This window comes from Vespa velutina, chromosome 14, assembly GCF_912470025.1.
Source record: "Vespa velutina chromosome 14, iVesVel2.1, whole genome shotgun sequence".
NCBI lineage: Eukaryota > Metazoa > Arthropoda > Insecta > Hymenoptera > Vespidae > Vespa > Vespa velutina.
In genome coordinates, this window is record NC_062201.1 from 2013848 (window position 1) to 2028764 (window position 14917).

The window sequence follows — 14917 nt, forward strand, 5'->3', positions numbered from 1 at the left end:
ATATATATATAATTTTTTTTTTAAATATATATGTATATATATATATATGTGTGTGTATGTGTGAGATCGTATGATTAATTAAAGAACTAATTAACTAAATCGATACGACTCTTTCTGATTAAAAAATAAAAATAAAAAGTAAAATATATATATATATATATATATATATATATATATATATGTATATTAGATCGTATGATTAATTAAAGAATTAATTAACTAAATCGATATGATTCTTTCTTATTAAAAAATAAAATAAAATAAAACGTACACCTATGTATAATACCTATATACGTTGATGACCGTAGAATTAATTAAAGAACTAATTAGCCAATATGAACGACTGAGGTTAAATCAAAAATTCTATAGATTCAGAAATTTTGGATCATAAGATTTTAAAACGTTATTTAATGCGTGTTTGTTCAATTCGCTATTAATTTTGTTTACAATATCAAATATATATTAAATGTAAAATTATCCTTCGAATCCATTCGAATTCACTTTTCATAAGTTCAAAGAAATTCGTTTATCCAACCTCGTAATACCCTCGAGACCGACATTGAAGGTGACGTTAAATTAGCTTAGAAATGAAACTAGATCAAATTTATCGTGCTTACTTATAAACGTTATTATCATCGTCGAATATAATCATGATATGATATAGATTAAAGAAAATTTTCTATTCTGACTTTATACAAATGTGTCGTAACAATAACATCTCTCATGATATAATTTTACATTTTTATTTCTCAAGTTTAAAGGTATCCATGAATAAAAACGTTACGAATTCTCCAAGCTGTCAGATATAACACTATCATAGAAGTATCAGTCATTTGAATATATTTAAAATCCAAAAATTATTCTCACAAGGGAATAAAAAAAAAAAAAAAAAAAAAAGAAAAAAGAAAAAGAAAGAAAGAAAGAAAAGAAAAAAATTACGTCGAAGAATTCGAATTTGTAGAATCAGAAAGAGTAAGAATAAGAATAAGAAGAAGAAGAACAAGGAAAAAAGAGGAAGAAGAAGAAGAAGAAGAAGAAGAAAAAGAGGAAGAAAAAGAGAAAGAGGAGGAAGAAAAGAGAAAGACAGGAGTGAATTGTTATCACGGAAAGAAATTTTTTCTGAATACTTTACAAAAACTTTTCCTATTCGTTTTATCGTGAGGGAGAGAGAGAGAGAGAGAGAGAGAGAGAGAGAGAGAGAGAGAGAGAGAAAACAGATAGAAGAGAGTTATGCCGGTAGAGAATTTGCTGGAAGAAGTTACGCCGACTGAAAAGTTTGACGGTGAGGCGCAATGTAAATTTCTCATACAATTTTGTCGGTACACATCCGCCATAAACATATTACCAGGTAGAGAATAAAGGCGGGATGAGGGGTGGGGATAGAGGAATATTTTCCTCCATAACGAGAATGAAGACCTCGACAATTCATGCCTCGCATTTTCAAAATTGCAACAATTTTCTTTCTTTTCTATTAGACAAGGATTCGTATAGGAAAATTGGAACGTTATACTTTTCTTTCTTTCTTTTTTTTTCTCTTTTTTCTCTTTTTTCTCTTTTTTTCTTTTTTTTTTTCTTTTTTTTTTTTCTTTTTTTTTCTTTTTTTTTTTTTTTTTTTTTTTTTTTTTTTTTTTTTTTTTTTTTGAATTCTGACGAATTATATCTTCTTATAGCAATTTCCCATTAAAGATTTTTATTATGTAAATGCGACTGTTTAAAAGAAATAATCATGATAAATATCACGACGAACGCTTTTCTGTAAATAATCTTAGCATTAATATTACAAACAAATATATATATATATATATATATATATATTATTTGTTGCAATTTTCTTTCATCCTATATGATTCGATGTTGGATATTAAACGTGAACGTTTTACTTTTGCGAATTATGAGGAATTATATCTTCTTATGGCATTTCCCTTTAGGATAATGACATAATGTAAATACGAAAATACATAAATAAGAAAAATGATGGATAGTAAATATCATAACAAAAGATATTTGCAAATTAATCATAACATTAATATTATAATTAATTTTTAACATTAATATTATAATTAATTTTAATAATTGATATGTATATATGTATATAAATTTTTTTGGTAATTTTTTAAAAAATCATTTGTAAATTTTTATTTTCCTTTCTCCAAACTCTCAAATCAGAACTTTTAACATTTACATGTTACATATGCGTATCTGATATCTGCATATTCAAACAAATTATAATATTAAAAATTGTGGAAAAAGTGCTGCCGTTGCTAATTTAGTGCGTATACCTACGATATCTGTTCTCATTTAGTTTTTCGATGTGTGGATGTACTTATACACGTATATGCATATACATATATATATATATATACATATATATATATATATATACATAAGTGTGTATATATGCGTATTCGTGTGTGTCTGTGTGTGTATGTGTGTATGTACGTGTCTATGTTAACATGAACGTTGAAGTCTCACACACCGATCCGGAACCGTAGTCTAAATCAAACAGCACTGCAAATTGCAAATGAGAGCTAATTGCTTTCGTGCTTTACTTACAACCGCAGAAACGTTTTAACAGGCTCTGACGCGCCGGAGTGTTCGTAAACGGGATGGCCGCTGTGTGTTACAGGGAATTTAATCCCAATAAAGGACCAACCAATGGAACTTAACTTCCGACTATCGTATCGCGCGCGCTTGGAACTTCAATCGAATAATACGATTGAACGCGTATCCTTTCCCACCAACGATTCCACGATTTGATTGCTTAGATTTTCGAATTGGCCCTTTTCGAGTTCTGACTTTCGAAGGTTTAGAAGTTCATTGTCTCAACATTGTTGAGTAAGAGAACTTGCGTTTCTATGTATATAAGATTTGAAAGAGGGAGAGAAAGAGAGATAAAGAAAGAGAGAGAGAGAGAGAGAGATAAAACGAGAAAGCGAGAGAGATAGAGTAACTCGATATCTATATTAAACATCAAACGAATCAAAGATAAAACTTTTAATCGACATTTTAAGAATAGAATTATTAGCAATAAAATATATATATATATATATATGTCATATATGTCAATGAACTCTTCTTCGTTCTAATTCTCTCTTAAAATTAACATTAAGAAAATCAATTGATCGTAAATTGTAAGAAGATGGTAAAAAAGAGATTAACGCTGATTGGCATATTGAAAATAATATTGAAAAAATAATTTCGAATAGGAAATGAATGATGATGTAGCCAGATCAAGATTTTTTTTTTCTTTCTTCTTTTTCTTTTTTTTTTTTTTTTTTTTTTTTTTTTTTTTTTGGCTCTCGATAAAAAGGAACGATCATTAAATGATCGTAAAACGTTTAAAGAACGAGACGAATAATAGATATTAAAGATACTTGTGTATCGATGATACGTATAATGAAAAAAACAAAAAGAAGATATTTATTAAACACGATCGATTTATTAAATATTTCTCAGTTACGAATAGAATAACAATTGTTAAACAATGATACGGAGTATCTAAAGTATAAATATATATATATATATAAAAAAAAAAAAAAAAAAAAAAAAGAATCCTTCAGAATAAATCTTTTATTTTCTTCTCCTTCTTTTTCTTCTTCTTCTTCTTCTTCTTCTCTCATTCTGATCTTCATCGTTCAAAAAGAAAAAGAACAAAAAAAGAAAAAGGAAAAAATAATGGCAGAAAACTGACAGAAATGCTATAGGTTATACACGTAGTATTCATAGCTTTGCGTATCTGTTTATAGAACGTGTTTGTTTGTATGCCAGTGGTAGTTAGTGTGTTTGGTTCGATGATACAATTGTATGCACAGTGTGGACTCTATTTGCCAGTGCACAAGGACACACCGGAATTGGTGTTAGTCAGTGCATAGGCTCAGTCGATAGGCGGCCGTTGTTGAATGCATAGGCGGATATCTGTGTTTGTTCACCCAGAATACGCTTTGAGCTTTGTGCTATGACAGCGACGTTACATCTACGGATCTAGCCGCAAAGTTGAGAGCGGATCGTTCGATCACGATCTTAAGCCGACACTAAAGCTTCCCGTTCACGTCCATCGAGACACGATCTATCTACATACGCCATAAGTACCTATTAACGAGCTTCATAATAATCTATATCTATTATGTTAAAAAAAAAAAAAAAAATAAAAAAATAAAAAAATAAATAAATAAATAAAAAAAGAAAAAAGAAATACATCATTTCGCCTTCGAAATATTTTTTCGAATTTTGTACACTTTCAAATTTTATACACTTTCCCACCCGTTAATGGAAACTTGTTAATCTACTCTACTAAGTAAGATAAGTAGACAGTGATATCTGTTTATACTATTCCCATAGGATATATATATATATATATCTACGTATATATCTACGTATGTATGTATATATGTACGTATGTACAGATTGGAAGAACTAATTCCAACCACTAATGGTTCTGCCAATAGCAATGTCTTTAAGACTGTATAGTGATTATCGTTCGTAAGAGAAACCGAAAGAGAAATCCTCCCTTCACTGATTAAAAATAAATACGAACAAGGAAATAAAGATTCCATTCCTTTGAAATGAATTCGAGTATTTAACTTTCGAGTTAATTATGGAATTGTGATAATATTATTTTTATCGTCTATCAGAAATTAATTTCTATATATTAATTATCAAGAAAGTTATAAAAATAAAAATGTATCCTTTGAAAATATTTACGATCCTAAGGGATTCAAACCAATTTTCTTCTAAGGGCAATATATCATTATTTAGAATATTTGCCCTTTGAAAATTTATTATATACTCGTTCATAAAGAACATATTGTCAACATTTTCCGAGCTTAAAGATTTGTAATCAACTAAGTTGTCTTTGATAATATCTCGGGTCAGGCAATAAATAAACAGTGAAAGTAGATTTTTAAACAAAGCAAGTCCTAGGTAGTTTGTCTTGTATTTATCCTTCGAATATCAATTCAACATTCATAAATCCATACGATCGACCAGAACGAAAGACTACACATTAGACCATTCAAATATTTCGAACGAACTATTCTAACACATTCACGAACAATAATAAGCATTTACCTTTTCCTGCACTTTTTATTTAAATTCCTCCCTGAACTCTGCCCTTTCTAATTTCATTGTCACTTTCACGAATAATTCCGTGAAAGATCATCAAGTCAGTCAATTTAAATCGATTTTACTTACCAACAATCATTGATCATTGATCTCACTTCAGGAGATATTCAACACAATTTAAATCGTATTTAAGTACAAATCGCCTTTGCTCGATTTGACATCTATAACTTCGAAAGGAATAACGAATTATTATAATTTTCTTGTTGATTGCTTTTTTTTTTCTTTTTTCAACGAAAAAAATATTTCTCGAAATATACGCATTATCAGCTCCATTCAATGATATTTTATTAATAAAATAAATTACATGCGAAAAGATAATCTTGATAAGAATTATCATTTTTCTCAACCATTCAGATATATCTAATCCCTTAATAAAAACGTTAACAATGATAATCAATTATATAAGAAAATTAACATGCGTTCTACATAATTAAAATTTCTGAGGTTTACAAAAAAGATTATAAGATCTCTCTGATATACGAGTCACTATCTCTAGAATTGTCTTGTCATCTGAAACAACACAGGATACTGATTACGTACGAACGGAAATTCTTTTGGTCTGATTAATCGTTCGATCAAGCGTTAAAGAATCGTCGTAAAGAAAAGAAAAGAAAAAAAAAAAAAAAAAAAAAAAAAAAAAAAAAAAAAAAAAAGAAGAAAAAGAAGAAGAAAAGAAACAAAAAGATTTATTATATTTTTTCATTTATTTAATTTTCGTTGAATCTCTTGAAATGTCTTGCCTTTTGTTTCCGGTACTAAATTAAATAATATAAAGATAATTATCCAAATGATAATACAAAATCCAAAAAAGGGAACAGAATGGCCGTAATTCAGATATATAGAAATAAAAATATAAAGCTTGCTAACAATCGTACCAAATAAACCACCGGCAATACCAATGACACAAGAACTAAAGGCTTTTACTTCGATCGAGAATATTTCGGATATCATGATCAACATAAGATTGGACATTGAATTAGAAAAGAAAATCAATATAATAAATGCTATTAATGGTATTAAAAAATACGTAGATATGTTCTCGTTGATATAATCCTTAACGTAAAAGAAAGAACCAATGGTGAGATTGCAAAATCCAATTATAATACCGGATACGAATATCAATGGTTTACGACCTAATTTATCGACAAAGAAAATCATTGATATAGATGATAATAACAATACAATACCGACAATTATGTTCCCGGTATAATGAGACATTCCACTTAACGTTTCTTTGAATATCAATTGTCCATAAATTATCATTGTTATGAAACCACTGAAATGATTACATGTGACGAATAAAAGGATTATTAAGAAGGCTCGTCTATTTCCCTTGATCATAAATATCTCCTTCAACGTGCTCATATTTCCTCCCTTATTTTCATCCTTTTTCTTCAATGATTCAAGGATCATATTTAATTCCTCGGAAACGTCAATTTTACCGCGCAATTTTTCTAAAACATTTTCGGCCTCCTCAATTTTACCTTTCATTGCGAGATAATATGGTGATTCTGGTATGAAAGGAAGGAGAATGACGAAGCAGATCGATGGGATTAGAAAAATACTGGCTGTTGTTGTTATCGTTAGATAGGGTACTATTATATAAGACAACAGGATACCGAGATTAGATGTGATTCCTAATAATGTTCCATTAATACCACGTGTCTTTATCGATGATATTTCACCCAAATACATCGGTGTAATGATGAAAACCAATCCTACAGAGATACCGGAGAAAAATCTTGCTACGTACAATACCTGCAAGCATCAAATGAAAGAGAGAAAGAGAGAGAGAGAGAGAGAGAGAAATATTAAATGTCTATCAATAAACTATTTCTATTAAGGTGTTACGTATGTTATCGGAAATGAAAAAAAATTTTTATATTTCAAAAATGATATAAAACAAATTGATAAACTAATAATATCACGTTGTTAGTTCAAACGCTATTTGCAGATTATAGATCCTACTTTATTATCTTTTTGAAAAAAATCAAAAATTTACAAAAATACAATCAATTTTTTCATTCTCGAGAACATCTGTAATATCTTTAAGGTCGTTTCACACATTTTAATTGAACATCTCCGTTACGTAGGTTCAATCATCGTTCAATTTCAATCATTCATGTTTACATATATCATTTCAATATATTATCCGACAGATAGTACATATCTTAATTTGTAAATTTTGAGATGGTTAAACGATCGTTATGGATAGTCGGGCCAATAGAAAATCTTTTTTTCTTTTTCTTTTTTTACAAAAGATTTTTTTTGTAAACAAATTGTCAGTATTCTCTGATAGAGATAGGCGAAGCGATAAAAAAAATCTTCTCTTGTCTATCATAAACAAAAGATTTTATCAGAATTCTGTCAGTCATTTAAAAGAAAAAAAAAAAAGAAAAAAAAAACAAAAGAAAAAAAATCATCATTTACGACGATCTCAGACATAAAAAAAGAAATACGATGGATCGGTGACTGAAGAATTCATTAAGGGATTGAACGAAAATAATGTCAAAAACTCTATGATCGAAGAAACGATAGATTATGACGAAACAGAGATCCAATATAAATGTGTGAATCGACCTTTATACGGTTTCGCATAACCGGGTAGAAATTTGACGAAGTGACATATCTTATCTGATTTTCTACGTGATAAATAAATAAATCGTAAAATGTTAATTTGACGTAAATAATCGTAAACATTAATTTTAACAACATCCTTGAATAAATTCCAAGAATATTTTCTAATGTCTATTACGACAAGAATTTATGCAAGAGTTTACGCGAGAGAAAAAAATATCGACTCTTAAGATCTCTTTATTTATTGTAAATTAATGCAATGATTGACTTGATATACTCGATGAGTATATCAAGTATATAAAAAAAAAAAAAGAAAAAATTCACATGTCATTTCCATTGAAATTATTATATCAAATATTAAATAATATACTTACTGAGACGCTCTTCGCGACTATGATTAAACACCAACTGGCGACGATTGGTAGACCGCAAAACAATAGCGTGTATTTCCTTCCAATTTTGTCAATTGCAAACATATTGATAAATGATCCTAACATTTGAGCTAACGTCAACGAAGCCGTTAAAGTTGATATATCCGAGATGGTAACAGGAATTGGCGAATTTGGTTTTAACAGCAATACGATCGTCGGTGAATTCCATCCGAACAATATACCAATGCACAAAGTTAACACGGTACCTGAAACGATATTTTTCGAATTAATATAATGTGCGAATATTTTTACTTTTTTTTTCTTTTTTCTTTTTCTTTTTTTTTTTTTTTTTTTTTTTTTTTTTTTTTTTTCTCTTTTTCCCTTCGACGATTTACGAAAACACGATTTATCGCACAACGAAGTGCCTTACAAACGAAGATCGCTAGATACTCCCAGGTTTTCGAGCCATGAGGTGACATGTACTTTCCCTTATCTCCATCCCCGTTCATTTCTAATCCTTTAGAGAAGAAAATTTTTGTCTATCCACAACTCGAAAGAGAAATTGTCGAGACCGTATTCGGCAAACACCGTTCGTTTTATATTCACGCAAGTAAGTACACATATACGTGCGATCGTTGAGCCATCTACAAACTTCTCTTTTATTTCAATAATCGTTGCTTGTGTTATACTTGAGATAACGTAAAAAAAGAAAAAAAAGAAAAAAAAAAAAAGATAGAAAAAAAAGAAAGAAAACAAACAAAACCGAGATTGTAGCGAGAAACATATTTATAACTCAGCCCTCGAAACGCTTGCATGTCTAACTATTATTCTCACGATATACTCATATATATATATATATATATATATATATATATATATATATATCTTTTCTCGTAAATCAAACAATATGTTTTCTTACTTCTTAGACATACGTATGTATCTTACACGTACAATCTTCTTTTTTAAACACGTATATTTGTACTTACGTACAATTGTGTCCATTAATGGCACGTACCAAAAAAAAAAAAAAAACAAAAAGAAAAAAAAAATTACAAACCCTTTCAAATTTATTGAAACTTTTCTTTTATGTCTTCCTTTATCCTTTTCATATTTCTATTTATATAAAAAGAAAATATTATTCTATATATTATATATAGATATATTTTCTTGATATATTTATGTATTATTTATATACATATATTTTCATCTATGTTGAAAACTTAATTTCAAAGAAACGAGTAATGTTAAACGACATATATGTTATACATAAAACGAAGAGCATATCAAATAATACAAAACGTATCAGCTTTCTATTTTAATATAATTTGTCACGATCTCAACGAAATAACGTTCTTTAATGTTATCTGTTACTTTCTATATCTTCAACCATGTGCAATCGCCCGTATTTAATTATATTTTCTTTTATATGATAAAAAAAAAAGGAAGAAGAATAAGAGAAGACGTATGAAAAAAGAGAATTGAATAAATTCAAGGATATTCTCTTACACGATTAATATCCTCATTCTTTCTATATATCGAAATTTTTATTATACTGAAAAAATAATATAAAATTATTATCACTTATCACTTTAATTCCAATATAATTTTATAATATATTCTCGAAATATAATTTGTACTTGCTTGGAAACATTGAAAATTTCTAACGTAAAGTTACAATTAATGTAATATGATCATTGGTTAATAATTAATAATTATATTATGCTAAGTATAATATATTATATTTAAAGAAAAAAAAAAAAAAAAAAAAAAAAAAAAAAAGAAAATTATCGTCGGTGAAAAAAAAGAAAAATAAGAAAAAGAATTTCGATTAAAAGTTTTTGTTATCATTCAATATTAAAATATATATAAAAGAAATTTAATTTTACAATGATTTCTAATAATCATTATTAACGATTAAAACAAATAAATAGATTAGACTTCATCAATCATAATTTCTTCTTAATTTTTTGAAGCGAAATTTCATCGATAACTTTTAAATGGATTAACGCAAATATATCTAAGAGAAAGTGAGATTAAACTATAATGAAAATATTAAAAAGAAAAGAAAAATAATGGAAAAAATAAACAATAAATCCAAATAAATAATTATCGATAATCGATCGATGTCATAATTGATTAGATAAATGTTTAAAAGAGATTTTTGTTTGATCTAAACAAAGGTCATTTTGGGTCAACGAGCAACGTCGTTACTCGAAGATAGGACAAGTTGGAAATTCGTCTGATCCCGTTGGTCTGTCTCTATGTTAGATCCCGTTGAAGCCGCGCGAGAGACGTGGCCTTCAACGACAACCCTTAATTGACTCTGCGTCCGATGCTTGTAACCTCCCTTGTTAGACGTCCGAAGGAGCGGTTACGTTTGCGGCTCTCCGATCCTTTGGACCGATCTAGATTGGGCAGAGTTACCTTTCTCAGGGAATCCCGTGTTAGACATTGTTGTCCCGAAATGTCCCATGAGCTAAATTAATATTGTTCACGATATCCAGATACACCTGAAAGGATTTATTATTTTTATCAGGATACACAACGGTTTTCTATTTTCTTTTCTATTTTTTGTTCCTTTCTCCTTTTATTTTTATTCTTTTTTCTTTCTTTTTTTTTTTTTTTTTTTTTTTTTTTTTTTTCCTTATCTATCCTCATTTTTTTTCTTTCTTTATTCTTTCACGCAGACACACACGCGTGCGCGCATATATAAATACATTTTGTAGAAATAAGGAAAAATATATTAATTATTATTGTCAATGAGAATATAATTGATTTTAATATTTTAAAATAAATATATATTAATTGTTTGATCAAACATGACAGTATGTTTTATGTAATAAAAAAAGTTGTTATAATGTGAATTTAAATAAATAAATATATGTTCATGACGAAAAGGAAAATTGTTCTCTCGAAAGTCCGAATATTAATTCTATCATTAATAATACTATGTCAAATGATATAAAATTGTGTTAATGCATATTAAATTTATTTCAGTTTTAAATAGACTATCTGTCAATATTTTGCGATTGATATTATGGAAAAAATATTAAATAAAATATAAATTATACTTTCTAACGATAGATTTGTTCGAATTATTATTATATTATAACATACATACTTATAATATTATTTTATGTATAAACAAACGTAACAATCTTTAAAATTCATTTTTCCATCCGATACGTTTGCTTGAAAAAGTTTATAAAATGAATATAAACGAATTATAAATTTCTTTCTTCTTTTTCTTTTTCTTCTTTTTTTGCTTTCTTTTCTCTCTCTCTCTCTCTCTTTTGAATATTTCTTAATAGATTTTATTTTAAGAAAAGAAAAGAAAATTATATATTTATCATAAATAAAAGTTTCTCCGACAAGTTTTCAATATTTTCACTTTTCATTGTTTATTATTTTTCGTATTGTTAAAATAGAATATTATTGTATGCATTAAAAAATTTTGTTTCTCTTTAATTCGAAAATGGCACTCTGTATTACTTAAACATTCAAAATATTTTCTATGACCGAAAAAATACCTTGAAACTCTCGAAATTGGCGTTCTTTGAAATAGAAAAGACAACCATTTCAACTCCGCATTGCTATTCAGAGACGAGTTTTGCCATCTCGAAATGTCGAGAAATTTTAATATTGCACGCACAACATGTCCCTGTAGAATCGACAAGTCTTCTCGGTGGATGTACCATCCTGAGTATCTGGCAATTATACAGTAGGATAAATAAGCACAGCTTCCAAGGAAATACGTGACGAGAATTTTTTTAAATATGGTCATTCGTACCCATGCGCTATTGATCGAAACATAGTCAAATAAGAATTAAACAAAATTTTATTACGTAGTTACATATAACGCTTGTAATTTGTTATTTTGTAATTGTAATCACTTATAAATGGCTACTTCATTAATAACAATTACTGACGAAAAAAATCAAATGTCATTTTCAAATACTTTATTCATATTTAAATTTTTCAATAATTTTTCAAATTTTACTTTTCAATGCAAATTGAAACATTTTGAAATCACCTTTCTTTATCTCTTCTTCCTTTGAAATAAAATTTGAAATTTTTCAACCTTACATTTTTCAACGTATATTTAATAAATTTTACAAAAAGAATATAAACGAAACATACTCATCCATGTTTATTTTTCTTTTGGAATATTTTTTTAATTATGATAAAAAATAAAATAAAATAAAATAAAAGTGTACTTTACATAGTTGGGAAAAGTAAAAGAGCATTAATATGAACAATTCTCTCGAAAGTGTTATTTATCAAAATTGACAATTACGACAGATTTCGAATAAAAAGAAAAGATTTGAAAAATAAATTAACAAATTAATAATTAAATATCCTAGAATTTCAATCAGATCAAAATTCTAATAGATGCTCCATTAATATGATCATTGATTTATATCGCTAATTGCGATAGATATAATTCACCAAAAAAAGAAAGAAAAAACAAAATAAAGAGAGAGAGAGAAAGAGAGAGAAAAAAAAAAGGAAAAAGGAAAAAAGTGGGGTGAAAAGGGAAAGAAAATCCATTCGTGTTGATTTATCGGCTGATACGTGAGTTGAAAAAAAAGAAAAAGAAAAAGAAGCAAAAAAAAAAAAAAAAGACAGAGAAAAAAGAAAGAAAGAAAAAAGGGGAAAAAGATGAAGAATAAAAAGAAAAAACGAAGAAACAAAAGGAAGAAAAAAAAAAATGAAGGAAAGAATAGTATTTGTGAACGTAACCGCGTATAGGTACAGAGAGCCGCGCAAAGCGCAAATGTTGACGCAACGTTCGGCTCGACGCTTCTCTCCACGTTTTCTAGCGAATTTTTTACAGACATATCGATCCGTAATCGATAAAAAAACCTTTTTTTTTTTTTTTCTCTATCCCCCTCTTTATTTTCTTTTTCCAAAAGAAAAAAAAAAAAAAAAAAAAAGAAAGAAAAAAGAAGAGAAAGAAAAAAATCATGATGAGATCACGAATTGATCGCGATCGCAATCTTTATATGTGAAACTTTTCGCATGATAAACATTAAGTATACTCACGAATGAAAAATGAGAGAAAGGGAATAGTAAAGAAATGAAAGAGAGAGAGAGAGAGAGAGAGAGAAGGAGAGCACGATGAAGTGGCGGAAGAGAAGGGCGGGAGAAGAAGTGGAATGAGAGAGAGAGAGAGGGATGAGATTGGAGAGAGAGTCGCGTTTTTACTTATCCAAGATGAGGTGTCCGTCTTTTGATGAGTCTAAGGAGCCGTTCATTTTAAAAGAAACGTAAGAACAGATGAAAAGAGCTCATCTACCGTTTTTTTGCAAATTCATAATGTTGACAAAATAGAGAGCAGCGCATCCCATTGTGTAGAATAAGGATTCGGTGAGGACGGGGTTGAAGGGTAAGGGGATAGGAGCGAAATGTGTGTGGAGAGGGGGGAACAAACAAAACTAAAAAAAAAAAAAAGAAAAAAAAAATAAATAAAAAAAAAATGAAAAATAAAAAAAAAGAGAGAGAACAGGAGAAAAAAGACAAATTAAAAAAAAAAAAGGAAGGAACGTGAAACTTAACAGGTCCGAGTAAAGTCAAGAATTTTTCATTACAAGGAACGAGCGTCGCGTGAGAAAGAAAAAAGAGAAAGAAAAAAGATAAAGAAAAAAGAGAGAGAGAGAGAGAGAGAGAGAGAGAGAAAAGAAAGAAAACTTATACACCTTCTTTGACTAATTGTAAAAAATAGAAAAAAAAAAAAAAGAGAGAAATAAAAGATATATAGATACATAAAAAATGAAAAAGCTGGCTCGTTACTTATTTTTGTACTCCACGAAGAAGAGGATGAATTTGTGTTATTAATTAAAAAAAATAAATAAATAAATGAAAAGAAAAAAAAAAAAAAATAGAAATCACACGCACATGATTATTTCTTTATTTATATTAATGTAACTACTTAATGATTATCTAACATTTAACCATATTAAAGATTAATCTATCTATATCGAATAATAATGTCCATCAAATATTCACTGACATTTCACCACAAAGTTATTATTATTCACGTTCGTTTAGGTATGACAGGGTAATTTTAGCAATTTGTGAATTTCTGTCTATTGCCAATGGTCACAGAGAGAGAGAGAGAGAGAGAGAGAGAGAGAGAGAGAGAGAGAGAGAGAAAGTTTCAAATGCTACATTGATATGAGAAAATAATAAAATCGATAGAGCATAACGTTATTTTACAATATATCATGAAAGAATATAATAATAATAATAATAATAATAATAATAATAATAATAATAATAATAATAATCAAATAAAATAGTAATAAAAATTCATTCGTCGTCACTCGTTATGCAAGTGTTTTTTTTTTTCGTATAAAATTCGATGCGAAAAGTGAAAATTCCAAAATTAAAAAATAAATGTAGAAAAAATAAACATGTAAAAAATGTAAAAAAAAAAAAAAAAAAAAAAAAAAACATTCAGTTTGTCTCGAATTTCTTGCAAGCTGTTTTTATACATATCTGTGTACTATTTATATGTATGTGGAGGTTATGATAAAATTTATGAATTATTTAAAAATGTGAAACTTATAATAATACCTCAGATATTTACACCATATTATTTTTCTTGTTAGTAAAATATCTCTCTCTCTCTCTCTCTCCCTCATCATTTTTTTGTAACATAATAATAATTATTTATAATGAATATCATTGTTCTTTCGTCAATAATAATTAGTGACAGATAATATAAAATTTTATTATATTAAATAAAAATTTATGAAAATCATTCGAACTTCAATATTACCCGCGATCTTTCATTTCAAAAATTTTATAAAACGAAATTTATAAGTTCTCCTCCTTAGAATAGA

At 27.9% G+C, this 14917-nt stretch overlaps 1 protein-coding gene across 1 annotated transcript; it reads right to left on the reverse strand.

Annotated features, from left to right (window-relative positions):
• Positions 1–5820: 5820 nt before the first annotated feature.
• On the reverse strand, positions 5821–8795 carry LOC124954163 (facilitated trehalose transporter Tret1-like). The gene is made up of 3 exons (XM_047506665.1): positions 8500–8795; positions 8073–8335; positions 5821–6879 (listed from the first exon to the last, which is right to left on the reverse strand). The coding sequence occupies exons 1-3, from the start codon at positions 8576–8578 to the stop codon at positions 5821–5823; spliced, it is 1401 nt and encodes a 466-aa protein (XP_047362621.1). The 5' UTR covers positions 8579–8795.
• Positions 8796–14917: the final 6122 nt, after the last annotated feature.

Coding starts and splice junctions, on each gene's coding strand:
- LOC124954163 (XM_047506665.1), bottom strand. CDS start 8,578: ATGAACGGGGATGGAGATAAGGGAAAGTACATGTCACCTCATGGCTCG. Junction 8,336..8,499: donor GTATCTAGCGATCTTCGTTT/GTAAGGCACTTC, acceptor ATATCGTTTCAG/GTACCGTGTTAACTTTGTGC. Junction 6,880..8,072: donor TAGTCGCGAAGAGCGTCTCA/GTAAGTATATTA, acceptor TGATGCTTGCAG/GTATTGTACGTAGCAAGATT.